The 27,040-nt window shown below is 37.5% G+C and overlaps 1 protein-coding gene and 1 long non-coding RNA gene across 5 annotated transcripts in view; one reads left to right on the top strand and one right to left on the bottom strand.

The window, feature by feature from the left end:
• Positions 1-25,576, top strand: LOC119255903 (uncharacterized). The gene is made up of 5 exons (XR_005127581.2): positions 1-106; positions 4,817-4,976; positions 8,051-8,191; positions 13,435-13,535; positions 25,403-25,576. It is a non-coding gene; the product is annotated as an uncharacterized LOC119255903 (long non-coding RNA).
• ABCB11 (ATP binding cassette subfamily B member 11) overlaps positions 1-27,040 on the bottom strand; it is an 82,893-nt gene that overhangs the window by 32,872 nt on the left and 22,981 nt on the right. For 3 of the 4 annotated variants that reach the window (XM_054699836.1, XM_037523474.2, XM_037523475.2), the window contains exons 2-11: positions 25,003-25,105; positions 23,457-23,475; positions 21,058-21,109; positions 19,803-20,041; positions 16,524-16,611; positions 15,283-15,416; positions 13,478-13,649; positions 10,035-10,159; positions 8,086-8,260; positions 3,828-3,941 (exon numbers count right to left, since the gene is read on the bottom strand). In XM_054699836.1, the coding sequence (XP_054555811.1) occupies positions 3,828-3,941; positions 8,086-8,260; positions 10,035-10,159; positions 13,478-13,649; positions 15,283-15,416; positions 16,524-16,611; positions 19,803-20,041; positions 21,058-21,109; positions 23,457-23,475; positions 25,003-25,078 (1,194 nt within the window). In that variant the 5' untranslated portion in view covers positions 25,079-25,105. Of the gene's footprint in view, positions 1-3,827; positions 3,942-8,085; positions 8,261-10,034; positions 10,160-13,477; positions 13,650-15,282; positions 15,417-16,523; positions 16,612-19,802; positions 20,042-21,057; positions 21,110-23,456; positions 23,476-25,002; positions 25,106-27,040 lie in introns of those variants that run through there. The other variant, XM_037523477.2, reaches the window with a different exon arrangement.

Consider the following 27,040-nt stretch of genomic DNA (forward strand, 5'->3'; position numbering starts at 1 on the left):
GACATAGCAACAACATGTATTATTTGTATTTATTGCCCACCTCGGTTTGAATTTACTCACAAAACAGAACAATAACTGGGTAAAACATTGCAGAGATATGCTAAAGGTAAATTGCTTCCACATTAAATATTTATTAAAATAGTAGTATCACTTATTATCATGTACTGAGTATTAATATGAGATACTATATATGTTAATATATGTATATTATACATATTAATATATAAACTAATATACTATACACAATAATAATATGTATAATTGTAAAATATTATTTCAATTTAGATATTGTAGTATTATATAACTTGGAATTATTACATAATTATTATAAAGTTACAAAATTATCACATAATTATTACATAATTTCCTTATTAGTGTTGTTATTTATTGATATATTACTCTGATATGTTATTATATTAATATTATAAAATACCAATACAATAATATAATGTGTAGTACTGATATATAATTAAGAGCATATAATATAGTAATACAATTATATTACTGAAATACCATGGAAGACAATATAGAGAGTTTTAATATGCTCTTTTCATTTTTGTAATTGTTACTACAACCTAAGTAGACAGATCATATATCCAATTTTTCACTGAAGGAAGTAGAGAAGTCAAAGAGAGGTTTAAGTTTCTTGCCAAAGGCCATATGATTAGTTAACTAAGCTAGGGTCCAAATAGTACTCTACACTTGAATATCTAATGAAGATGATGATTAAAATGAACTGAATATCCTCTAGTGGTGTCTTTGAATACTATTCAACCTTCCATTGATAAGTTGGATATCTTCTCTGTTACTCTTAGCAGTGAGTTTAATACAGAACTTAACCATTGTAGGTAATTATTCAAGTGTGATCTCCTATTTAGTAGAATGTGTTTTTGTTTTGATGTAAGTTTCTTTCACTGTGCAGATGTAGTCCCATTTTGCATTTGTTTGGGAGAAGGTATTTAGACATCTGACAAGGGGTTACTATCCAAAATACACAAAGAACTCATAGAATTCAACAATTAAAAAACTCAATTAAAAATATGGGCAGAGGATCTGAATAGACACTTCTCCAAAGATGACATACAGATGGCCACCATTGTTTCTTAGTATTACAGAAATGCAAATTAAAACAACAATGAGTTATCACTTCATACCTACGGAAAAACTACAATCCAAAAGACAAGAAACAAGTGTTGGAGAGGATGTGGACAGAAGCAAACCCTCATAAACTTTTGGTAAATGTGTATGTTGTTGCAATCATTGTGGAAAACAGTATGGAGAGTCCTTAAAAAATTGACAATGAGGGTCTCCCCGGTGGCGCAGCGGTTGAGCGCTGGGTTGTGGAGCTGCCTGCAGCCTCTGCAGCGCCGGTTCGATTCCCGGACTACTCCCCGGCCACAGGAGGAGGGTCCCACATGGCGCGCAGTCCTATCCTGCCACCCGCTGCTCCCCTCAGCAGTGTGCTTCGGTCCTTCTGCCTGCTCTGCTCCCCCGCTCTGGCTCTGGTGAATTCTCTCACCCTCCCATGCTTCTGACTGTACCCAGTGCTTGTATAAATAAATAAATAAATAAGTCTTTAAAAAAAAAATTGACAATGAAATTCCATACCATACAGCTATTCCTCCTCTGGGTATTTACCCCCCCCCCAAGTACAAAAACACTAACTCAAAGAGATATATGCACCCCATGTTTATTGCAGTACTATTTACAATAGCACAAACCAGAAACAACCTAAGTGTCCATCAATTGATGAATGAACAGAGAAAATAGGATACAGAGACACAATGGAATACTATTCAGCTATTAAAAAAAAAGATGAATCCTGTATTTGCAGCAGCATTGGTGAACCTAGTAAACTAAGTCAGACAGAGAAAGAAAAATTCCATATTATTTTACTAATATGGTGTATACAGGAAAACAAACAAATGAAAATAAATAAAGCAAAAAAATAAACTTTTGGATCATAGGACCAATTAGTGTTTACAAAAGGGAAGGGGTAAAGGAGATAGTTAAAATGGGGGAAAGACAGATTTGGGCTTTTGAAGAGTGAATTTAATGTCATACATACACGTGTTAATCATGTTAATTCTCAACAAATGCCTGAAAGTATATGATATTACAGTGCAATTTTACTTCAACTTAAAAAAAAGAATGATCTCCTGCGATCAGAGCACTTCAGGATCAGCACTGCCCTCTTCCACACTAGTGAGAGAAATTCATCACTGCATGGGCTTGGCCATTTTGTAATCTTTCTTTCTCTCAGATCTCTAGTAAAGATAATAAAATATTTTTTAAATGCCTTATTTTTTGTAGTAGTTTCAGGGGGCTTTCAGATTCACCATCTTATTTGAGCACATAACAACCCTAAGAAGGAATGAGAATTTGGATGATTAACATTTTTATGTGGTTTCCAACAATCTCTTTGTACACCAATACATGAAACCCCAAAATATAAAAATATTGAGAATGATAAACACTTTCATCAGGCGGGTTATAGCCTTGGTGTTTGACAAAAATTAATTAATGGGACCAAGGAAATGTTGAAGTAGCCCATTGCAGATGAGGGGCTGGACTCTGCCCTGACATCTTGATTAAGGAAGGGGGCTGCTGGGTAGAGGGTAGAGCTGAGTGACAATTTTGGGAGCCTTTAATACAGAGTGATGCACATGGGCTCCCTCTCTTTTTCATCAGAGCTGCAGAAGGCGGATGGATGCCCAGTTCTGGCTGGGTGAAGGGCCTTTGCCCTCTGCCCTAGGATGGGCTTCCCCTCACCTCAGCCAGCGCAGGCCTTTGCAACATCCCATCAGCTACCATAGCTGCAAGTCCACCTCATACCATTGATGAATAACTGGACCTTGTCCTTATCCCTCAACCCTGTCAAAATAAAGCAGGGATTTTTCTATACCAAAGCCCCCTTTGCATTTGTGGTGGCAGGTGGCCAGTGAGAGGTTCTGACCCAATGACAGTTTTTAAACCCTTTGCCCAAAAGCAGAAGCACCTCTGGATTTCCAGGACATTTCACACTTAGCCCAGGGTACTTTGTCAGAGAGGAAGGCTAACATTGATACCTTCCCCATTCCCTTCTGCTTTTGAATTTTGACTCTCTAGTTTCACCTCCAGTGTGCCTCAATAGATTAACCAGGAAAATTAATAGGCAGGCAACTAGGTTCTTCACAAGTTCTTATTTCCATCACATTTAGAAATAATCCAGTCTTATGAACTTTGTCTTAAAGTCCTGCATGATCTGTCCCCTTCTTATCTTTCCAGCCTCTGTCATTTTCTCACTCAGTTCAATCACACAGACTTTGCTTTAGTTCCTTGAATTCCCCAAGCTCTTTTCCAGCCTGGAGGCCTCTCCCGTAAACACTCTCCCTGCTCTCACTTCCCACACTCTCACTATCCCCAATTCCCTGGACATGGCTGACTTTCTCTTGGTTCTCATATCAAATAAAACCTCCTTAGAACTGATGTCACTATCACTCAATTACAGACTCCTTCCTGCGCCCCAATCATTATCTTATCAACCTATTTTATTTCCTTCATTATATACTTATCAATATCTAGTATTATCTTATCTTTGAATGCGCTCACTTTTATTGCCTGTTTCCCAAGGTGATATGAGGGAGGGCCTTATTTGTTCTGTTTCACTCTTACATTCCTAATTCTTAGAATCACATGGAGCTCAGGATAGCACTTATTAAATGCTGCTGAATTAAGGGCATTGGTAGTTCTCCATACATTTTAACATTGAAAGCAAATTCTTCAGGAGTTCACTACTTCCCCATCCCTCATCTGATAATGGCCTTTACCCCGTGGCTTTTACATACCCGGTCTATTGTCTCAAAAATGCTGGTGGCTGCAGCTCGCCCAGTGGCAAAGGCTTCCAAACAAGAAGAGGCATTACCGAGATTTAAAGCTCCAACTATGACACTGAGGAAAATCTGAAATAAAAGAGATAGATATAGTTTTCATGTGTTTTTGACAATTTATAAATTGGGCTCGCTATCATTTGTCTCTGTGCAAACTGAGATTTCTCAGAAATACGCTTTTGGGGAGTTTAGAAGTTAAAGAGCTCTTTGGAAATATCTAGAATAGTATGTGTGCTGCAAAGCATTGCCAGTTTTTCTACTGTTGAGATCTAAAAGACCACATTATTTTGACTAACCATCTTATTCTACAAACAGAACAGGTTTTGCAATGAGTAAGAGGTCTAAGCAAGGCAACATAAAGTTAGATAAAGTGAGTTAGAATTGGGATATGATCATTTGATTTGTTATATGAATAGTCCTGTTACAGTTTCCTGGTTAAGGGGTCACTGAAACAATAAAGACATTGTGGTTAACTTGACTGTCTTAGAGATGGGTACAAGCAATACTGATCTGCTATGACTACTGCTACTAGTATACTAGTTATAAGGGTACTTGCCACCACGACTACTATACTACTACTACCCTTAATAACAGCAATCACAATAAGGTATATCTCTAACTGCTTTGCATGTATTACTTCATTTAATCCTTACAACAGAAGAGGAAACAAAGGTGTATGCAGGCTACCTAACTTACCTCTGTCACAGCCTGTATTGAGTGGTAGAGCAGAATCTGAAGCCAAGCTCTTGACTGACATTATGTCTAGCCCCCAGTTCACCTGCTGCTGGCTGTAGGCTAGCAGGATGAGCAGGTTCCCAGGCAGACCTGGGGAAGCTGTCCTTTGATTCACCAACCCAGCCAGCTCATTACATTAGGACAAGTGTACCTGATCGGATGAGATCTTTTTACCCAATAACTCACTGTTTTTATCTGTGCTGTTTATAAAGGAAGAGACAATGAAGCAATTTCTCAAGTTAGCCTCAGGGAGGAACGCAAGACTGCTTCTGGTCACCCTTTCAACATCACAATGGGCATTAGTCACATGGCTCCCCTGGAGGATCTTCCATTAGCCACCATCTTTTGGGGACTGAAGTTACTTGCTGAGCTGTAAGTTGGTTCCTGCATAAATGTGCTATTTTTCAGGTTATCAAATGACCCTAGTCTGTGATTTCCATGGACCAGATTCTTCCCACTGGTTATATCACATCAGAGCAAAATACCCCAGAGTCCCTCTCCATTCTGTTTCTTCTTTGTGGTTGGACCCTGGGGTTTCTCAGAATCTCCCAGCCATCTCCTTTCCTCTCCAGTAACCTCTCCATTCCACACTTCATGATAATATGGGCCAGTCCTCTCTTGCCTTGTCCCTGAATTCCCCACTCTCTACAAGGGGACAAACATTCTTTCTTCATCTGTTTTTGTTCCTTTTCCTTAATGGTGGTGGCAATTCCTCTTATAGGCAGATAACTTAAGCTTTCAAGCCCCAAATTCTTTATCTGTTACACAGGGATAATGATAGGATATACCTGATAGAACTGTTATGAGAATTAAATGAGATGATTTGTATAAAGGTGATTAATCCAGTGCCAGTTACATAAATAATAGTGATGATGATGAAAGTAGCACGATCCCCTCCTTAGGAAGTGATTGGCAGCCAGGCAGAGCAGTATCTGTGGTTTAATTAAGACCACCATCATCAGAGGTCTTCCTGCCTCAGCAAAGAAAGCCTTCCACGTGTTCTAGATCAGGGTTCAACAAACATTCTATAAAGGGCCAGATAGTGAATATTTAGGGTATTATAGGCCATATAGCCTCTGAAGAACTTTCTCAACTTCGCTGTCTAGCACAAAAACAAATAGGCAAAATGTAGACAAACATGACTATGATCATGTTCTAATAAAACCTTTTTTTACAAACACAGGCAGCAGGCTGGATTTGGCTTGTGGATGGCAGTTCTCTGATCTCTGGTCTAGAACTGACTCTTTGGGGGCCTAAAGTGAAATTGTGGACAATCTCTTACCCAGCCTGGCTTTGTAAGACATCCCTCATGCAAATGTCTCTCTTGAGATTCTTAGGGGAAGAGTAAGACAGAACAGAGGCAAAGACCTAATAACATCACCAGTAACTTGTATGCATCCCAATAACATATCCTTTATCATCCCAACTATCACACTCTTAAAGCCATGTGGACATAAGTGAAGGACGTAAGTGTGGGAACAGGGAGGAGAAGAGAGACTTGTGGGGAATAATCAATTTGTGGGTATGTCATATTGGAGAAAAAGGGGTCAGTAGCCTCTTGGATGACATATTCAGAGGCAGGAAAACAGAGGTTAGTGAATCAGACCCCACACTCCTGAAATCATGGAGACCTGAGTTCAAAATCCTATTCTGGCACTAGCAGACATAATCCCAATGTCAATCCCATGGCCTCCACTTCATCTTGTAAGTGACAGTATAATAACATCAATTTCAGAACGAAGTTGTGAGTTTTACACTTGGCTGTTATATTAATTACACAGTACTTGACTTCTTGGGCATACTGAATACTGTTATTCTGTTGCTGATATTATTGGTTATAATTGCATCTGGAGACTCAGGATGAGGAAAGAGCAGCCTTCTTCACCTATCAGTTCCCATTCATCTTTTCTCCTAACAGATCACAAAGGGAATTTTTTTTGTCTGTCTGTGTACTAGTGATCCTAATCACAGTCATTTATGTGAACCACTTACCATTTATAGCCAATTACCACAGCCAGTAATGATTTTATGCACTACAAAATGTGATAGGTTAACCTAATTATTAATCAGTTTAGTGGGTCAAAAACACTCAACTCAGTTCATGCATACTCAGTCCTCATGTGGGGTGGGGGGAAGAACAATGTTTATACTGTTAAAGGATTCTGCTCCCCTTCCATTTCTTAAGGCATTAAGTGGAGGCTTGAAGGAAGAAGTTAGAAGAGATGAGGTTAGGAGTAAGAGGTTGGTAACTGATGATTAAATTGTTAGAGAAACATAATATGCCATGTCTGTGCATAGTAAGTACACAAGAAATACCAGCTGAGAGAATGAATTATTTACAGAAGATATAAAATAGCCCACAATCCAACTGGCATGAAACTTGAAGGTGAGAACTGTTAAATTAATTAAATAAGGAAAACATTAGATTGAGGTGGTGTTAAGGCTACCATGGTCCACAGAAGCAAACCAAAACTGAACAGACTTCATAGAGCTTAATATGTAAGGGCAGAAAGGGATGGCAACAAATATAAACAAATGCAAATATTCTTCTTCATTCAAGTACTCTGAAGGAAAACAGCAGCAAGTAATAAATGGAATATAGGATTAGCTGAACACGAAAGGCCTGACTGAGATTCTGAAGAATAATGAGAATCCAGCTGTAAGGAGAGGGGGCTGTAAGCTAAGGAGGAAAGTCTTTGGGAGAATAAGTGGAAGAGCTTTCCTGAACTCAACTACACTTGGTTACCCTGCTATTCACTGCCAATATTCCCTGTCTTCAACTTTATACCCATGATATTATTTGTCATCATGCATTTATGGCGATCACTTAATTATTGCTTGTCTTTCCCACTAAACTAAAAATAAACTAAAAAAATTCATCAGGGCTAAGACTGCATTTCGTTTAGTTACTATTGAAACCTCTGCTTTGTATGGGTCTGGCACATGGTAGCAATACAACAATTCTTGAAAAAACAACTGAAAGGATATTGGAAATTAAAGCAGTTGTGGCATTTGTGCTATAGCATGATTATAGCACAAATCAGCAATAAAGTATGTTTTTATTACCTGTTCAGTTGAGGATATTATTGGTTTAAGATTTTAATAATTCATTATGTCCGTTAGCACATATCTTGTAACATTAAGTTCATCTATATGAGTTGTTATTTTCAGCTGTGAAATCACTGACTTTCCATTTTCCTGGCATATTATCTCTTGGACATGGTCAGAAAATCATGGTTTTACAAGTATAAAACCTTCAATTAATTGGAAATCATAAAATTGCATATCTCATCAATTCAAATGTTCAACTTTCCTTTACTACAAAATGCATAAAGATTGTTTACTTTTGCATATGGACTCCATCAAATCACTGACACTTTTCTCCCTCAGACACTAAAGGAATAAACAAAATGTCTTAACCATAGACTTTTCTGATATCTCTGCAGGAAATACTACACCTAGATCAATGAGATCAAAGTACCTGAATAAGAGTTCCCGGTGTATATTCTCCATCATCCAGGACAAGTTTGGAGCCATACCAAAAGGCCAGTGCATAACATAAAAAGATGAGACACCACATGAATCCAGTAAAGAATCCCATCACTATTCCTTTTCTTATTCCCCAACGTTGGGCAAACACAAGATTTTTCTCATACCTGTGACAAAAAAAAAAAAAAAAAAAACAACATGCTATTTCAACAACAGCAAAAGCAGTAGCAGTAGCAGTAGCAGCAGCTCAAGTTAAAATGTTTAAAACAGACCACAATACAAACGTTTTTAAATCACCCCAAACACAGAGAAGCTTTAGAGAAAAAAAAAATGAGCAGGGGAGGAAGAGAGAGGGGGGTCAAAACAGGAGTGGGAAGAGCACCAGGGACTGTGGTGATGCATCATGGGTGCTGTAGTGGTGGGCACACTACAGGGACTACAACTGAGAGTAGAAATCAAATACTGTCCAAAGATGAATAACAATGTAAAAAAATAAATAATTTTTTTAAAAAAAGATAATGATAGTAACTTCCACTGAGTTAAAGTTTGTTTCAACCTGGCAAAGAAACCCATTGAGAATATAATGTGTAACAAAGTCTCATCACTGATTATTTCTTGGATGAGTAAGAGTAAGCTTTGCTCCCCAAAATAAAAGAATGTGGTTTGTGGAGTAAAATTATTTTCAACACAAATGTTTAGACACGAGGAAACTAGTACTACTTGTGTTTGATTTGTTTTAATTAATGAACATGTAATAGTGAAGGAGCTATTTTCCCCCAGATTTTTGGAACCAGGGTTTGCACTAACTCATCTACATATACTCAACCATCTGCTCTGTGACCAAGAATGCTCTTCTGTAACATGGTTGGCCACATTCACAGCCTAGAACCTGAAGTTCAACCTGAGCCCCAGGCTTCAATAATTCTAAGGTCTAGCCATTAGCAATAGGCATTGTCTTAAAGTGTGGGCATCTAGAAACATCTTCCTACACTCCCCCCAAAAATTTCAGGAAAACCTTTTAAAACTTCTGGGACACAAACTAAAGATCTATCCCATGTCTGTTACCATTTTAAATATATTCCCACTGCCTCTTTCATTAATGATAAATGATCGTTAATATTTTTCATGTAAAGGAAATATACCACTGAAATAGCCCATGAAAAATTAAATAATTTTACTCCATAAACCAGAAGAAGCAAAAGGAAAATAGGATAATGATAATTAGCAACTGTAAATCTATCATCTTTTTTATTTGATGAATTTGGTAGTAATCAAGAGTAACATCATCAAACAAGAGTTCCAACACCTAAGAGTTTAATTAAGTTGGTGGTTATTTTATAAAATCATTACCTAGCACATTGTAAGCACTCAAAAAATTAGAAAAAATGCAAAAATACAAATGACATCAAATTTTTGACAATTGCTATTTTGCCATTTAGGTTTTTATTTTCATTAAGAATTAATCTCCTAGAATTATGATATACCAATGTTGATTTTGTTTGATTGAGGGAAAATCTTATAAGGGTTTATCAGGAGCATGTAGCACAGTGGCTGATTAAAATACATTTAATAAAAAAGTGTTCAAAAATTATCTGCACAATTACCTTTTGGATCATGTAGGTCTTTCCTTGATGGCAGCAAATAGCATTAGAAGCTGCCATGAGGTACAGTATGGGTGCATACACACCTCCAGAGTCTAAAATAAATATCTCACCTGAGAGGACTTTCTAAAAATCACAAAGTGTAGCATCTTCAAAAACTTGGGACTCCTGATAGTGCTTTGTTCAATCTAATTATCCTACTTTGCTACCTCTTGAATAAAATCTCCCTCAGGGTACCATACCACAGACCAAGGTTAATCTGCCACTTTGTATAAAAAGGGAAGATTTTGTGAATTTCTGATGAAATGCGGAAAAGCAACAGACATTTCTTTTAACCAACCTTTCAACCTCTTTTTTCTCACCACCAAAAGCAGCCACTGTTCGCACAGATGAAATGACTTCATCGGCCACTGACCCTGCTTTGGCATAAGCTTTCAATTCATGGTCAGTGAATCTGGACACACTCTAAAATCAAAAGAAAAAAAAAAAAAGAAAAAGAAAAAGAAAATGTGAATTAATGCAAATGAGTAAAAATTAGGTCAGTTTCTTACTCAGTGATTCATTTATCAAAGTAAACATATGGCACAATTTTTTTATTAGAACAGACTCCAATTGTAATGGTGTTCACAGAGGAAAGAATTTGGTTCAAGTTTGATCCATGTTAAATCTCACTTGCAGCATTTGGTTGTTGATATCAAGATAACTCCATTAAAGTCAGTCTTAAAACCCTCTCAGAGAGTTAAGTCCCCCAAAGTGTATTCTGCGAGACCACCAAGTTTTGATCACTATACTAGTGGAGTTTTCAAGTCAACCCACGTCATATTTCTTTTAAAAAAATATATTTTATTTATGCATGCAAGGCCAGAGGTGCGGGGGACGCAAGGGTGAGAAGATTCACAGAAGACAGAGTAGGGAGCAGAACAGGTGGATCCAACAAAAACACTGCTGAGGGGAGCAGCGGATGATACAGGAGAGGTCCTCTATGCCATGAGGGCCAGATACCTGGCCAGGGATGGAACTCGTGCCATGTTATGTATCATTGCTAGTGGCCAAAGGCAGACTTGATAGATAAATACCAGAGGCGAAGGCTGAAGGTCTGAGCAGAAATCATCGTGGCTAGAATGTAAATGATAGAGAGGAGCTCACCTCAGCAGCACTTACACTAGAATGAGAGTACCTAGGCATGCAAAGTGTGAAAAATATTATACCATTTCAACACCACTGCAGGACCTCAACAAACTAACATGTTTTTTACAAATGCAAATAAAGACATTGCATTTAATAGTAGACAAATGACTTTTTCTGAAATTAGACTTAGATTGAGTGCTAGTTAGAATTAAGCACCCCCTCCCCAAAAAAAGCCCTGGCACAGATCAAGAATTAAGAATGGGGAAAAGCAAAATATTGTAGAAGACCAACTCAAAAACCTACAAAGTATATAGTACTCAAAAAAGAGTTTATTTTCCAATGGTTTTCCCAAACTTTTTGCAGTAAATCTCTTATTAGACAGAATTCTATATAGTAAAGAAGTAAAAGTAGCAATTTATTAAAATAGATTTAATTCACAAGTCCATATTTTAAAAAATTTGTGAATTGAAAAGGCAATATGGGGCCTCCCCAGTGGCGCAGCGGTTGAGCGCTGGGTTGCGAAGCTGCCCGCAGTCTCTGTGGCGCCGGTTCGATCCCCGGCTGCTCCCCAGCCACCAGAGGAGGGTCCCGCATGGCGTGCAGACCTCTCCTGCCGCCCGCTGCTCCCCTCAGCAGTGTACTTCGGTCCTTCTGCCTGCTCTGCTCCCCGCTCTGGCTCTGGTGAATTCTCTCACCCTCCCGCGCTTCTGACTGTACCCAGTGCATGTGCAAATGAACAAATAAATAAATAAATAAAATACATGCCTCTTTAAAAAAAAAAAAAAAATCTAAAAAAAAAAAAAAAAAGAAAAGGCAATATGAAGAAAGATGTGGGTTTTTTCATCAACATTAAACTTTGAGTTTGGAAGTTTTGGATGACACTGCAGTTTTTACCATAATCTTTTTCTAATTTACTTCTGAAATGTGTATTGACAGCACAGTAGTGAGAAAATTAAGTAGCTGCAAATGTTACCAGTAAATAATCTTGGGATCCTTCAATTTAACTGACACGGGTACTTAACAGAGATATATTGGGAGTTATCTAACAGTTGTTCGTGTTTTTCGTAATAAGCACTTAAGACAGACAAGGGCACTCAAAGCCCACAATAACTTCTAAGAAGTCATAAATTCTCCCACCACATTTTTTTCTTCTTGCTTTTGAATAGAGCCTAGTGAAGTTGCTTGTATCATTTTCTACAAACATGCACAGGCCTGAATTCACGATGAAACCATCGCAGAGCCACAACATTCCAAATGAGTGACACATTTTACAAGATGTTGAAATACAGGCATTAAGACTATAAGACAATCTGTGTTCTGAGCCTGTTTTAAACCAAGAATATTGCTGGTCTTCAACCTGTTAACAGGTGACATAGGATTCATTTGAATGCGAACATTAGTTTATCATGGTTTTGAAGAAAAGATTAAATGTGTTTGGGGGAAAGAGTTGAATCAAATGTTTACATTGTCCCTGAAAACCCTCTGCAAAAGTTGAGGCTTTCCTGGAGTGCAGTTGGAAAGTACTTAGTAAGACTATTGTAAAACTTGTGTGATGTGGTGAATTGGAAAAAAATAAAAGCTAACACCTCTTCAGCAATAAATTCTGTGCCATACACCACGCTAAGTACATAATATGGATTATGCCTTGAATCATCACAATGACTTAAAAGGTATTAGCCTTATTTCATGGGAAACTGAAGTTTTGACAAGTTAAACATTTATACCTTTCTTTAGCCAAGTGGTAAAGCCAAATGGTGACCTGGAGTGGAGTGAGTCCTTTACTTGTCTCTCTGAATTACCTGGGCAATATATGAGTAAGCTAGCTAGTGGATTGTAGAGAACATTTTGTGAGATGTTATCATCATGGAGACTGGTACGTGTTGATCAATGATGTGTGTGTCTGTGCAGCTTTTTACTTGAATTCTATTCTCATTTACAGAGATTATTTCTATGTCTAATCCCATGATTGCTATCTAATGTGGCTGCTATAAAAATATCAAGTCATTTCTCAATCCTTAGGAGTGTTTTTAACAGATGTGGTCTGAAATTTCTACTCCTCTACTTTGTCTTAGCCTGAATACCCAGGGGACAAGCCCATGACAGGATACTGCTCAGAATGGGTCAGCTAGTCTGCAAAACTGATCAAATGGAATGAACACAACTGTGTTTGCAGTAATCTTTTATATGTTTCCTACTGATCTGACAGTGTTTTTTGGGTCTTTTTGAGGGCAACCCTGAGCTTGGGATATTAACAGAAGCAATAAGCATATTGAGAGTCAGTGAGATGTGGGGTCAGGCATCCTTGTATTTGAATCCTGTTCTATCATTCTCTGTGCAGCTCCAGACAAGTCCCTTTACCTCTATGAGCTTTCATTTTGTGTATTCTAAGTGGCATTAATACTTTATAAGATTTTTATAAAAGAGATAATGTAAAGGAAGCTTTTAATAGTGTTGGAGGAATAATAGATGCTCAATAAATTAATCCCCAGCTTATGGAAGGTTATTGACACTGGGTAATAATCAAACAAAATAAATAAAAGTAGTAGTAATGACATTAGCTAAACAAATACGGGAGAAGGGAATTAAGCATCACCATTTTGCTTGTTTCTCAGTGCAAATGTCTTTTCCTGGAGAGAAGAGAGAAGACATTCTTACCAGACCGATCACGGCTGCTCCAAACCCAATGAGAGGGCTGACAGAGATAATAACCAAGGTCAGTTTCCAACCCCGGTAAAATCCCATCAGGAACCCACAGATGCTTGTGGTCATGCGCTGGATGAAAACGGCCATTTGGTCGGCAATGGCATCGTTGACTTTATTAATATCACTAAAAACAAGAGAGGCTTGATGAATTTGGTGAACTCAGGTCTTGTTGAGAAATCTCATTCTGTCCCCTCTAATCACTCCCATCTCAGTATCTTTTTGCCCTTGGGAAACAGTCTCTCACATCTTAGAAAATTTGCTAGCACCTTTTCCCTAATAGCCAAGTAACTTTGTCCTTAAACTAATTTTCTCAACTTGTGTCCCTTCAACCTTGGTAAAGTCTTTTGGAAACCATCTCATTTGTCTCCTTTCTTATCACTAATATCCTTGTCCTGTCCTGAAGAGCCCTTCTTTCCTTCCATAACCTGCTAAAATCTTACAGCCTCAAGATTCTACTCACATACAACCTCATTTATAAAACCTGATATAATCCGCTCGGAAGAAGTAATATCTTCCTCCCTGTGTTTCCACAGCAATGGAATTAAGCTTTATGTGTAAGTCATCCTTGGATTTGGCTTAAGAAGTTTAAAATAATGATTAAGAGAGCAAGGAATCTAGAGACAGACTCTCACTCTAAACACGAGCTTTTCTTGGTAACATTATTTAACCTTTCTGTGTGTCACATTCCTTCTCTATAAAATAAGGATAATAACAGAACCTACCTCAATGAGTAGTAATGGGGATTACATAACATATGTAAGGTATGTAGAGCATTGTCTAGCATGCAGTGAGCAATCAATACATGTGAGCTCTGATTATTTATTTGCTCGTTCCTGTCATCCTATTTATGTTAGGCTGTAATTTCCTTGAGAGCAGAATTCTGAGGTTTATCTTTATGCCTTGCATTGGGTTAAATGCTCCAGAATATTTGTTGAATATAATGACATTAAATCCATATTCCTGGGAACAATCTCATAGTTTTTCCAGATGGAACAAACCCAAGAACCGAAGACATGACTTAAAGCTACTACAATTAGACAATTGTATTATAGTAAGGGAACAAATTGTATTTGTTCGTGGTCATGGTAAGGGACAGAATAACTACTGGAACCTAGGGGCCCCCACACAGCCTGCTTTTATCTGTGCACTGTCTTTCATGGGACCTCATGTTCATTTCAGTAGGGTTCATTTGGTTCTAATTACTCAGAGCTCATTCAGAATTACTGGGGCTATTAATGACCCAACATAATATTTAGGTATAATGAGATTTATTTTTATAATGAGATTTACATCTAGTTTTAGATTGTATCTTTCTCAAACTCTTGGATATTTTGGTTTTGTTTAGTGTGTGGCAATCACCTCAATAGACAAAGAGTAATTCGAACTGTTTGTTTTCTTTGTTTATATATAAATTATGACATCTCTCAATTTCTCCTTTTGAGGCCAAATTACTGGTTTTTAAACTCCTTCTATCAACTTCATTTGTAATATTTAAAACTCTCTTCATTTGTAATATTTTAACTCTCTTCTATAAACTTCATTTGTAATATTTAAAATGGCCTATGAATCAAACTATAGTATCCTGGCTTTCAATTTTTAATGATCATACTTGATAAAGTAGTACCTATGAAAAAACCATACACCTTAAAAGATAAACCATATCAAAGATAACTGAAAATGTGTTTTACATTGCTATTTAGAAATAAATTTTATTATTAAAAAATCACACATACATCAACATCCTACCAGTTACTCACTCGGAAAATCTTGTATTCAGTTCTCCCACCGAATTACAGTCAAACCATCCCATTTCCATTCTCATTATTCTCCTAAAGTAAATTTTTCTCATTTTCTGTGTCTGACGAGCTGCAGCAATTACCCAAAAGCATATCTGAAAATGGAACAAGGAATGCTTAGTACTGCAATATTTCAAATACTCGATAATTCCTCTGCTTTTCAGAAGAAAATAACATCAATAAAGCAATTGAGGAAAGGAAGAAAATAATTCACAAATTGCCACTTCTTGAGAACAAAGGTATGAGTTCTGGCAGCTGTTGCCAAAAGTGGAGGTGGGCTCCACTACATACGGGGAAGCTGGAAGATCCGAGTTTGCATTCAGCTCGGACCTTTAAGACTTAACTTTATTGACTTTCACCTCTTCATGTATTAAATAAACCTTAGTAAGCCCAAAATAAATTATTCTTTTAAATCACTATTTTTGCATGACACTTCTGAGCGAGAGACCTACCGACAAGTATTCACACACAGTTTTCAGGCTATTGGCCAATATCTTTCAGATAAAATAAAAATTATGATATAAGCAGGGAATCTGCTGACAGATTTCCCTTAGCAAGGAAAGTAAGCTTGTCATTAAAACTTCCACTGCCAGAATAGGAAAAATTGATTCATTTTCTCCTTACAACTAACTTCCTGGAATTCTTGAATAATTGCAAGGAGGGGCAATCATTATTTTTTCTACAGAAGACAGTTAAAAGATGAAATGTTTCTTACGTAATGTGTATTAAACAATTCAAGACTGCCCATGGCCTAAATCTAGAACAAACTCCAGATTCAGCTTACAGAATTGGAATTGGAATGTAATTTGATGAGATATTAACAACGAAAGAGAGAAAGAAAGTAAATTTTACTTTCCTCCAACTCCCCCTCCCCTTGCCAAGCTTTCTGAAGGGTTTTACCGTCCCTCTGCAAACATACCTACAACTGTCTGTTTCTGAGTTTAGAAGAGAGGATGAAGCAGAAAAATGCAAGGGAGGATGGCACATTGACCAAAAATCAATTCATCTCTATAGACAATCTTGTATCCTTGTCCCCAACTGAGAGGAAGCGTTCTTCCTGCTCTCTCATGACCCCTACCACATAAAATGGTAACCTCAGGGCTTCTGAATAACTTCAAAGGAAAAGACTACAATTTGCTTGTCAATGTAACTTCCTTGAGTCCAGATGTCGACCTATAAAGAAAAAGGAGGCATCTACTAACTTGCATATATCCCATGATGAGTACTCCAACAGCAACTGCAGCGTAGTAACTGGCAAATTTGATCATTTCACTTTCGATGTCCAGCAACCTTGAAAAGAGGGAAAAATGCTAAGACTCACAAGTACTAGAAGTCACATGTATGGGTATAGAAAAATCTGAAAAATATATATTCAATACAGTAAGGCATTTTATTACGTAGAATTATAATCTGTCCAACCGAATTCTCAATAGACGTCATGCCTTACCCCTTTCATTTTTATGGACAGAAATGCCAGGGCCATGAAATAATTGATCAGAAGTTGCAGGAAGCCAAGATGCATGAGGGCTCGCTCTGCCCTCTCTGGCCACTTTCACACTTGTTATGGATTGATGAGTAATCACAGCTTGACCAAGTTTTTAAAACCTTTATTTCCTACCAGATGCCTGAAAAGACACATCTAAGTCAGGTTTTCAAATTTTCCAAGTCAGAGTGACTCTGAAAAATGAGTCACCTTGTCTAGTCTTTCTACTGAGTAGAAGCCACAAAGCTTCTCTGTCCAGGACAGTGTTTGAGGTTAATGCCAAAAACACTTGGGAATAGCAAGAAAACTCTAAAGCATTTTTCCAGCACAACGATCATGCTTTGGGGATTGGCAGGTTTGGGAGTGGCAGGTGCAGAGAGGGGAGAAAAAATTATTTCAAAATCACTTTAAAGAAAAAAGGAATTTTATAATAAGAAAATTAACTTATTGTCTAATGACAATTCTGATCCTTAGGACAAGTTAAATCATATAGAGTACATTTCTTCAGAAAATTAGAAAGCAACATCTTTTGCATAGATGTTCTTTTATAGCATTTCTTTTTTGCATTGATTTTACATCCTCTCACATTCACTAATCCACTTTCTGTCTTTGTGGATTGACCTATTGGGGACATTCCTCACAAATGGTCATTTAATGATATGGTCATTTTTTTTCTCTAGGTAAACCAAACTCTATTTACTTCATTCCTTTTTCTCCTTTGCTAAGTCAGAAGGAGAAAGACAAATACCAGATGATTTCTCTCATATGTGGAATATAAAGAAACAAAACAAAGGAACAGACAAAACTAAACCAAACTAAACCCTAGAAATCTAACTGCAGAATGAAGACTACCAGAGTGAGATGGTGGAAAGGTGAGCGAAGGGAGCAGGGGGCCCATTGGACTGTGGTAGAGTACTATGGGTGCCTTGGTGGTGGTGGTAACAAACATCTGAAGAGATATGAAGCTATATCCATAAATCATATACACGGTGAAAAACCAATATTACATCAAAAAAATACAAGTAAGGGCCTCCCTGGTGGCACAGGGGTTAATGACTGTGCTATCAAGCAATTGCCAGCCACTGCAGCATGAGTTTGATCTTCTGCCAGCCAGGAAGCAACGCACATGGCACAACAGAACTCTCCAGCCTCGCCCACTGCTCCCCTCAGCAGTGTATTTCAGTAGACCTCAGAAATGTATGTCAGTCAATCTGCCTGTTCTGCTCCCCAGTCTGTCTCTGGTGAATCCTCTTACCCCCTGCACTGCTGGCCTATACCCTAGTTCTTGTATGAATAAATAAATAAATCCTTAAAAAAATACAATTAAAACAAAAACAAAATAAAATCTTACATCATTTCTGCTATCAGACCTTTTTGTGACCCAAATTTGAATTGTCTGTACCCTCTAGTGAATTCAGACAAAGTACTGAAGTATAATTTTTTTAGTTTGAAGCAAACCCTTATTCCATGACCAGTTTCATTGTTATCAGGCACTATTATTCAATATCATTATTGAATATCTTTACATTGAGTATATTTGTTCTTTTTTTTTTTTTTGCAAAACACTGCGTTTTTTATGTATTATTTATAACTTTTTTATTGAGGTAACATTGGTTTACCACACTGTATATGATTCAGAGGTGTAGGATCACACTGGTTCAGATGTATGTTACGATCTCTATGGCTAGTAGGTTGCAAGATACTTGAGGGCAAGGACTGGGCTTAGGCTGAACTGTTCTGTTCTGACTCTTACAGATGAAAATAAACTTCTAAATTTAGAAAAAGAAACATACATATTTAGACAATAGGAATTCTATTTCTAATGACTAGGCTTATTATTTTTTAAAAGGGTAATTGTGCACATTGTAAACTATCCTGCACTTTTCTGTCAAGCATCAACCAGTCTGTAACTACATCTTTATTTAAATAGTCATTGATTTGATGGTGACCTCACTGACTAAAACTAAGCTCCTATCTGAAGATTAGGACTACAACACATAAGATAACTTTAGGATCCTTGGTGTTTGCACAAGATCCTGGTATCTATTTGGTATACAAATTTTGGTTGAATGCATGAATGAGTGATCCTAAGATGACCCACCTTGTGATGGAAGAGCATCAGTGATTTAGAATGATTTGTTCATAATCTGGAATCAAGTCTGCTGGTAATTTTTGAAAATGACAGTAAAAAATGTAAGTTTACTTGAGGGACACATTCCAAGTGTCTTTCTAGCCAGGATGAGTCCTACTCTTGGTTCTCTCACATGAGTGTGTGGGTTGATACGTGCAAATGAACTTGTTCTGACTCTGAGGCAGCGTGAGGCAGACTGCAAAGTCCATGCTATGACAGTGAGTCAGCCCTGTCTATACTGCAGACTCACGGGTTACAAGGCAGCCTCTGGAGCTTAGCACAAAGAGAGTAGAAGCACAGTGAACTCTGGCTCATTCTGCATGGCTGTCTTATGTTCCCAGCACTACAGCTCTTCCAATGAAACTCAACCACCAACTGACACCAGTGGCCCCTACTCCAAGTCCTGTGGAACACTAATGAAATCTCCATTCTAGAGAGAAGACAGTGGATCAAATGGATCATTAGCCACCATCACGTAAACTAAAGGAGTTAAGGGCCAGAAGGAAATTAGCTTATGAGAGAAAGTCTTGGATATAAGACATGACAAAGACTCAACTAAAATTCCTAAGTCTTTTTCCCAGAGATATTAAGTATTGGTAGTGTTATTCACAAGGCTATCATCTACAAAGTTTTTAATCTGGGATGATGTGTTCAGTGGGCAATTTCCAATCCAGTTTTCTGTTACAATTTAAAAACCTGTTAGAATGGGAAGGAACTCAGAGCAGAATAATTTGTAGACATATGGGTAAGTTTGCTTTGTGTTAGAGACCACTAAAGTTCAGTCATTAAAGTCCCTTGTACACACTATGAATTGCAATTTAAGATATGAGCAAAAAAAAAAAAAAGAAAAGAAAAATGGCAGCCTACCCACAAGCTGTTTGGTTTGTCTCATTCTGATTGAGGGAGCTGTTGGTCCATACTATGGTATTATTCACACATGCTTTTCCAGGGATATTGAGTTCTTGTACTTCGAAGTCATAGTCAATAAAAACATCAGTCATTGTGCCAAAAATTAGTAGCATGCCTGGATGGGACAGTCCATGGAGAAATGCACATAAACTTCCCATAAACATCAGCCAAATGTCAGTCGTTGAAGAAAAACGAAACTTGAAAAACAAAGGATTCAGAGATCATCTATGGGTGGAAGGCAGGAGAGGTAGGAGGACTATTTAATTTTAGTTACTAGATTCTGGTAAATAGAATTCAATACCACAGTTTATGGGAATCATCTTAATTGACAATAGAGTTCTCACTAGTTATATTGAAGTCAATGGAATATCAATAATCTAAAGCTTTAGACTCATTGTTAGATCATGGTACTTTTTTCCTGAACTCTTTATTTATTTTAAGAGCTAACTGGTTCTTAGCTATTCATCCACAGCTTAAGGGAGAACAATCACTGGCACCATTGTCATTGCCATGGATATAAATCGTATGCGGCATTCAGCAATACCATAAATTTGGTCCCAGTACTGATACTGATAATGAAGAATGCCCATTTGTACTTAGAAATGTCTCTATCATGTGTAAATCTTGGGGAAAATACCTATATTATAGAATTTCTAAAGATTTGTCATAAGAATAAATATACATGAGGGCCTCCCTGGTGGTACAAAGGGTTAAGATGCAACCTATGAAGCTATCCACAGCCACTGCAGCATGAGTTCGATCCCTGGCCAGGGAGCTACCACATGGCGCAGCAGACCTCTCCTGACTTGCCCACTGCTCCCCTTAGCAGCGTATTTCAGTCAATCTGCCTGTTCTGTTCCCCACTCTGTCTCTGGTGAATCCTCTCACCCCCCACACCTCTGGCCTGTTCCTCAGTTCTTGTGTTCATAAATAAATAAATCTTTAAAAAAAAAAAATACATGATAGGATTATTGTGATTTTTCTTACTAAATAATATTATGAGGTTAGTGATTATTTTACAGGATTCACCAGATAGGAATTGTATGCTCAACCACTAATAAATTTCTAATAGCTATGTAACAGTTTATCTCACAAAATTTGTTATTGAAAAAGTGATTATTGTACTCAAAAACTTAAGATTTAACACTTCCTCCATGATGGAAATAATTTATAGTCACAAAGCCTATACCATAAATCAGTTTGCTTTTATTACCAGTTGAAAGAAGCCAACTGGTCTGCTGTCTCTTTTCTTCTCATCTGGTAACCTGAAATGAAAACACAGGGATTTACAGATTGTCCTTTCCAAAACACTGAGAAATTCTTCATAGGTGGTGATTTTATGAGTTATTTCTTAGGAAGAAAAGAAACCCACTGGCTGAGAAATTCTTCCCAAACCTGATATCTTAAAAACAAGCTTTTATTCTTCAGATTTACCTCTTCAAGAGATTTCAGTGTAGATATAGCCTATGTTTAACAGAGATCACTGAGGTTTTCTAAGAAGTATTGAGAGAAAATAAAAGGTGATCTATAAAAAAAAAAAGAAGAAGCAGCTCTGTACTCACAGTTAAGCTACCAGATAATTATTTGACCTCAGTTTTGACCTTGACTTCATTCTACCTACATTTCCTTGTGGATACATTTAAGTGGTTGGAATAACTAATTTAAACCTTCCTCCTAGCCCTTCAAAACTTTACAACTACATTAAATATTAGTGAAATGATAAATAATGACAAAAACCTCCCATATGTCCCATAAAATCATATTTCTTCAATATATCTTATTCATTTCATTTCTCATAAGATTATGTTTAACCCATCTTTGACTTTTCCAACTCCAGGAATCTCTGCTTCACCAGAACCATCCATTCCAGAATGTACCCTGGACTTTGCTATCGCCAGGAACTACTCTATTCCATCAGTACTCTGGGACTGCCTGTGCAACTTGTTTTCTCACTTCCTTCCTCCTTCCACACCTATTTATCATCACAGTTGACACCTGCAATCCTGTAAACCCTCCATTTGCTTACAATAACTAAACCTTGTCAGAATGTTCTTCCCCTACACCCCAGTTCCCACTGCTTGCTATTTGGATTACATTTTCATCATTATCCTCAATTCTTTCCCCTAATTCCATCCTTGGAAACCCCATCTCTGTATCCTTCCAGCTATTTGCCCTTTTCTTTCTAAAGCTGGGCTTTTGGATCTACTAGAAACCTTCCCTCCATGTGAACTTACATTGCCACATGCCATGCCTAGCACTCAGCTGCCTTCCAGCTCAGAGTAGCATCCTATGTCCTTCTTGAACCATCCCAGGTCCTCCATGTCCTGGTCAGTTGGCCCTCTGACTTCATCACCTATTATACTCATGTTTCACTAACCCAGTAGCCTGGCCTCCTTGCTGACCTTTGTCCAGGTCAAATTGTTTCCACCTCTGGTCATTTTCATTTGCTCATTCTTCACATACCTGCATGGCCTACTGCTTCACCTCTGTCAGGTATTTCTGCAAAAGTCCCCTCCTTAGAATGATCTTTTCTGGTCAAAGTTTTAAAATCTTTAACTTTGGCCCCAAGCTCATTTCATATCTCCATTTAGGTTTTCTTTTTTCTTCTTAGAAAGAAATTGATTATCACTAACTACATATATGTTTTTTATTTATAGTGTTTATTGTATCTCCCTCACTCAAATGAAAGTTCCTCAAGGGGAGAGATTTTTGCCTATTTTGTTATTTTCTATATTTTCACCACCTATAATAGAATCTGGCACCTATTACTCAATTAATATTTGTGACATGAATGAATGAATATGGTCACCAGCCTTCAGTTAGCCTGTAACTCTGCAGCTCCTCCCTCTATGATTGTTTGCATTCCGTTCAACAAATTAATCAAACTTCTCATTCTGTATCCTCCCCTAAAACACAAAGAACTAATTCAGCCTTCTTGCTCATTCTCTCATTGCCATTTCCATGCATCCACATCCATTTTCATCTCTTTCCCACCTTGTGAGAAAACTGTGTTCTTCTAAGTCCAGGCTGACCCTCTCACTTCTACTCTGAAGCTATGTTTTCACATCCAGCTCCTCCCTCTATCATGAATTACTTAAAATTTCTTGAATACCATCAACCTTTCTCTCTCTACCACCTCTATTTCAGGAACTTGCCTGATGCCTCCTTCTGTATTTTAATGAGACTCCATTTGATCCTGCCCTCATGTCAAAGTACAATTAAGCAACATTGGTTTTATATGCTAGTTTAGACTCTTAAACTAAAGAAAAATATCTAATAATTAAATTTTAGGTTTCTACTATTTGCCTGTGGAAAATATGTTTGGGGACCTCCCCTGTGCCCATGAATTCATATTTGTTCAACTATTTCTCTGCCTATTTATATCAGAAATTCTGTGTTTCTGAATGCACAGAGGAGATTTGGGTCTAATCCGGAAGGGATATTCCGAGAGGTTTTTGAAATCAAATTATGTTTTAGAAAGAAAACTTTGATTATATATACCATTTTACAAGAAATGTGATGTGCATTCAAAGACAGTCTCTGCTTTCTGCCTTTTATAGGAATATTGTAGGCTTATTATTGAGCTGATGCACTGTTGAAATAGTGACTTACCTTGAATTCTTACTGTTATCTGTCAGGATAAAAACAATATATAAGAAGTTAATAATAATGATACATGTAATATAGTCATTAACAATTTTGTTCAAAAAGCACTCCTATACTTTACATTACATAATGATTATTTTTCTTTTCCCCTTTTATTCTCTCTCTCCCTTCTCTTTTTCTCTCTCTCCAAATTGCTCATATTATAGAAGACACTGTTTCAGGTTCAAAACTGTTAACTTGATTTCATTTCTGGATTTTTCTCCAGAACATGACGTTTTTGTGTCTTCTGAATATCAAAACGAAACAAATATTTCTAAATTAGCTGAAGAAAATCTGACTTTTTGAACTGAACAAAATAAAACTTCATTATTTAGTTCTTTAGAAACATCATAATTTATCTATTCAAAATATTGACCACAAACTAACAATAAGATGTCACCAACATGTCTGGGCCAGCAGAAGTCATAGGCTGAGCAGCATAGGTCAGAATAAATAGATGGTGGAGGGGAAAGTGAGGGTTCAGGGTCATGTCTGTGGGGGAGCCACAGGGAAAGGAACCAAGATGCTAATGTCCCCTATCATCATGGAACAGCATGTCTTGGTTCTCCTGGCATTTTAATTTAATTTAATTTCAATAAGTGTAAAGAGGCATTAGTGTGTAGGTAGAGATTAACATCTCAGGTTTTGGAATCAACTAGTCGTATGATCTTTGTCAAATTTTAAAAATGTATTCAAGTATCAGTTTCTTCTTCTGTAAAATGTTAAATGAAAAAAATTTAAAATAACAATAGCTTAGAATCATCTTATACAGACCATGTACTAGTGATATAGAGGCCCTTCCTTTTTTTCTCATTCTGGTCAAGTCTTTGTACAGTTTTCCTCAGGGAACAGTGCTAACTAAATGATTATAACTATAATCAACCATAATAACATATGAATAAAGATAAAAATAATAGCCAATGCTGGAACAACCTCACTCTATCTAGTAAAGAGATATCCAGGGTCTCCCCAGTGGCGCAGCGGTTGAGCGCTGGGTTGCAAAGCTGCCCGCAGCCTCTGCAATGCTGGTTTGATCCCCCGCCACCTGGAGAGGGTCCCACATGGCACGCAGACCTCCCCTGCCGCCCGCTGCTCCCCTCAGCAGTGTACTTCGACGGTCTGCCTGCTCTGCTCTCCGCTCTGGCTCTGGTGAATTCTCTCACCCAACTGCACTTCTGACTGTACCCAGTGCTTGTATAAATAAATAAATAAATCTTTTTAAAAAAATTTTATGGAAAAAAAAAAAGAGAGATATCCATTGGTGAGATGCTTTCACTCACCCATGTTCTATGCATTCTTACCTGGCACTTTCAGATATTACATTATGTGGATTCTAGAAGAATCAATAATTCCTAAGAATAACAAGCAGCAATAATTTTACAGCGTTGCTGATTTTTTCTGCCTTTTGAAACTTCACAAGCTTGTCCCGCTTTTATTTTCACTTCCCTTTGTACAAGAAACTGTGACCAAAACAAAACAAAACAAAACACCAGTGACAGAAAACGTCACTTACATGATCCATGTGACTCACAACCACGATCCTCTTCTCCAAATTTCTTCACACTACGAAGAATGACTGAGTCAGACATGGTAATTGCAATCTGCAGTCAACAACCCTTTAAAATAAAATAATTATTACAATTATTTTTTATTTTCTCTTCATAATCAAAGTAGCAAATGAAAGAACAATTTGGTTCAATAAATAATGTTCACTTACAATCTCAAACAAAAGCAGATTTCTTTAACTGGTTAACAACTCTTTGAAGGAGTCTAATTAATAGGAAAGATAAATCCAAATCTTTAATAATGGTTTTGTCTGGTTGATAGCTGCATAGTTATTTTTTATTTAGCTATTTTCTGCTAACTGTGTCTGCTTTCTCCCTCCCTCTCCCTTCTCTTTTTCTCTCTCCTAGTGAACACAAATCAAAAACATCAATAAAGACACAACCAAACGGCCACATTCTCAAGTTTCTTAAGTCAGTGTAACTGACCATTGATACAAATACTGGTGGGTGACCTTCAAAGCTTCTTTATAAATACAATCTCAAGATCTAGGGTACACTGAGTCCACTGTGGAGCAGGGACCTGAAGAGAGAAATTTTCTGAATAAATTGTAAATGTCTATAGAATTATGTTTAATCTTATTAACAGTGAAAAAAATCAGATTGTAAAGGATGCAGGGTTAGAATTCCAAGACACAGATTTTAGATTTAATATAGAGTTCACTCTTCTCTAACTTTCTCTGCTCTAAGTACAATGATTTTAAAAAAAAAGTTAAAAAAATAGAACCAGATTCAATAAGCATCTCTAAATAAATAAATAAATAAAGAGAAGCACGAAAAGGAAGCAGAACACAGAAGTAGAAGCTGCTACTATTTAGACCTCATTGTCTGCATGCAGATGGACTCTGTGTGTATGTGTGCATTGGGGAGGGGATTGTAAGAGACAAAGATTAGCTCTTAAAGGGACTGTAAGTGTCCCACATCGACAGGTGACTAGAGACCACCTCTCCACTTGGACCCAGGGGCTTATACTAGTCTCCTGCTAACAGGACCCTGAGTAAAATGCTGTGTATCATTGCCTGGACTGTTATTTCTTATGATGAACTACAGACCCATGGAAGTTATATGCAGTAAGAGTGACACAAACATGTACTTACACTATACATATACATTATGTACAGAGAAGAGAGACAAGGTGGAGTGATGAGAGACTTCTAAGTTCATTTAATTGCGGTCCCAGGAGAAGAGAATGGAGAATGACTGGGATGTAATAATTAAAGAGATAATTACTAAGAAATTTTCCAGAAGCAAAGAACTGTGTCCTCAAATTAACAGTAGAACCCAAGAATTAAATGGGTTAAACACAGATAAATCAAAATTTAGATACATTAAACCAAAATAGTAAAGGAATCAGAATACACAAAATCTGCCTTAAAAGTCAGGAAAGAGGGGCCTCCCCGGTGGCACAGCGGTTGAGCGCTGGGTTGCGAAGCTGCCCGCAGCCTCTGCGGCGCCGGTTCGATCCCCGGCTGCTCCCCGGCCACAGGAGGAGGGTCCCACATGGCGCGCAGACCTCTCCTGCCGCCCGCTGCTCCCCTCAGCAGTGCACTTCGGTCCTTCTGCCTGCTCTGCTCCCCACTCTGGCTCTGGTGAATTCTCTCACCCTCCCGCGCTTCTGACTGTACCCAGTGCTTGTATAAATAAATAAATAAATCTTTAAAAAAAAAAAAAAAAAAGTCAGGAGAAAGGGGAATGTCCAGATGGAAATATGGACTGATGTTTTTTTCATCAATGATAGAGGTTAGAAGCCAACGAAGTAACATCCTCAAAGTACCGAGGAAAAATTAGCTTTAATCTAGAATTGCATACTGAACCAAACAATCAGCACGTTCTCAGACATCAAAACCAAGACAGTTTGTCACCCAAAGATGTGAACAAAACAACTACTAGAGGTGACTTAGCAAAAGGAAAGAATATTCAGAAATGAGTCATGTCAAAGAAAAATAAGAGTGAACACATAGAGTAACCAAATATGTCAGTACAGTCAAT

The sequence above is a fragment of the Talpa occidentalis genome, unplaced genomic scaffold (assembly GCF_014898055.3).
Source record: "Talpa occidentalis isolate TD23 unplaced genomic scaffold, MPIMG_talOcc4v2.1 talOcc4.3, whole genome shotgun sequence".
Classification (NCBI taxonomy): domain Eukaryota; kingdom Metazoa; phylum Chordata; class Mammalia; order Eulipotyphla; family Talpidae; genus Talpa; species Talpa occidentalis.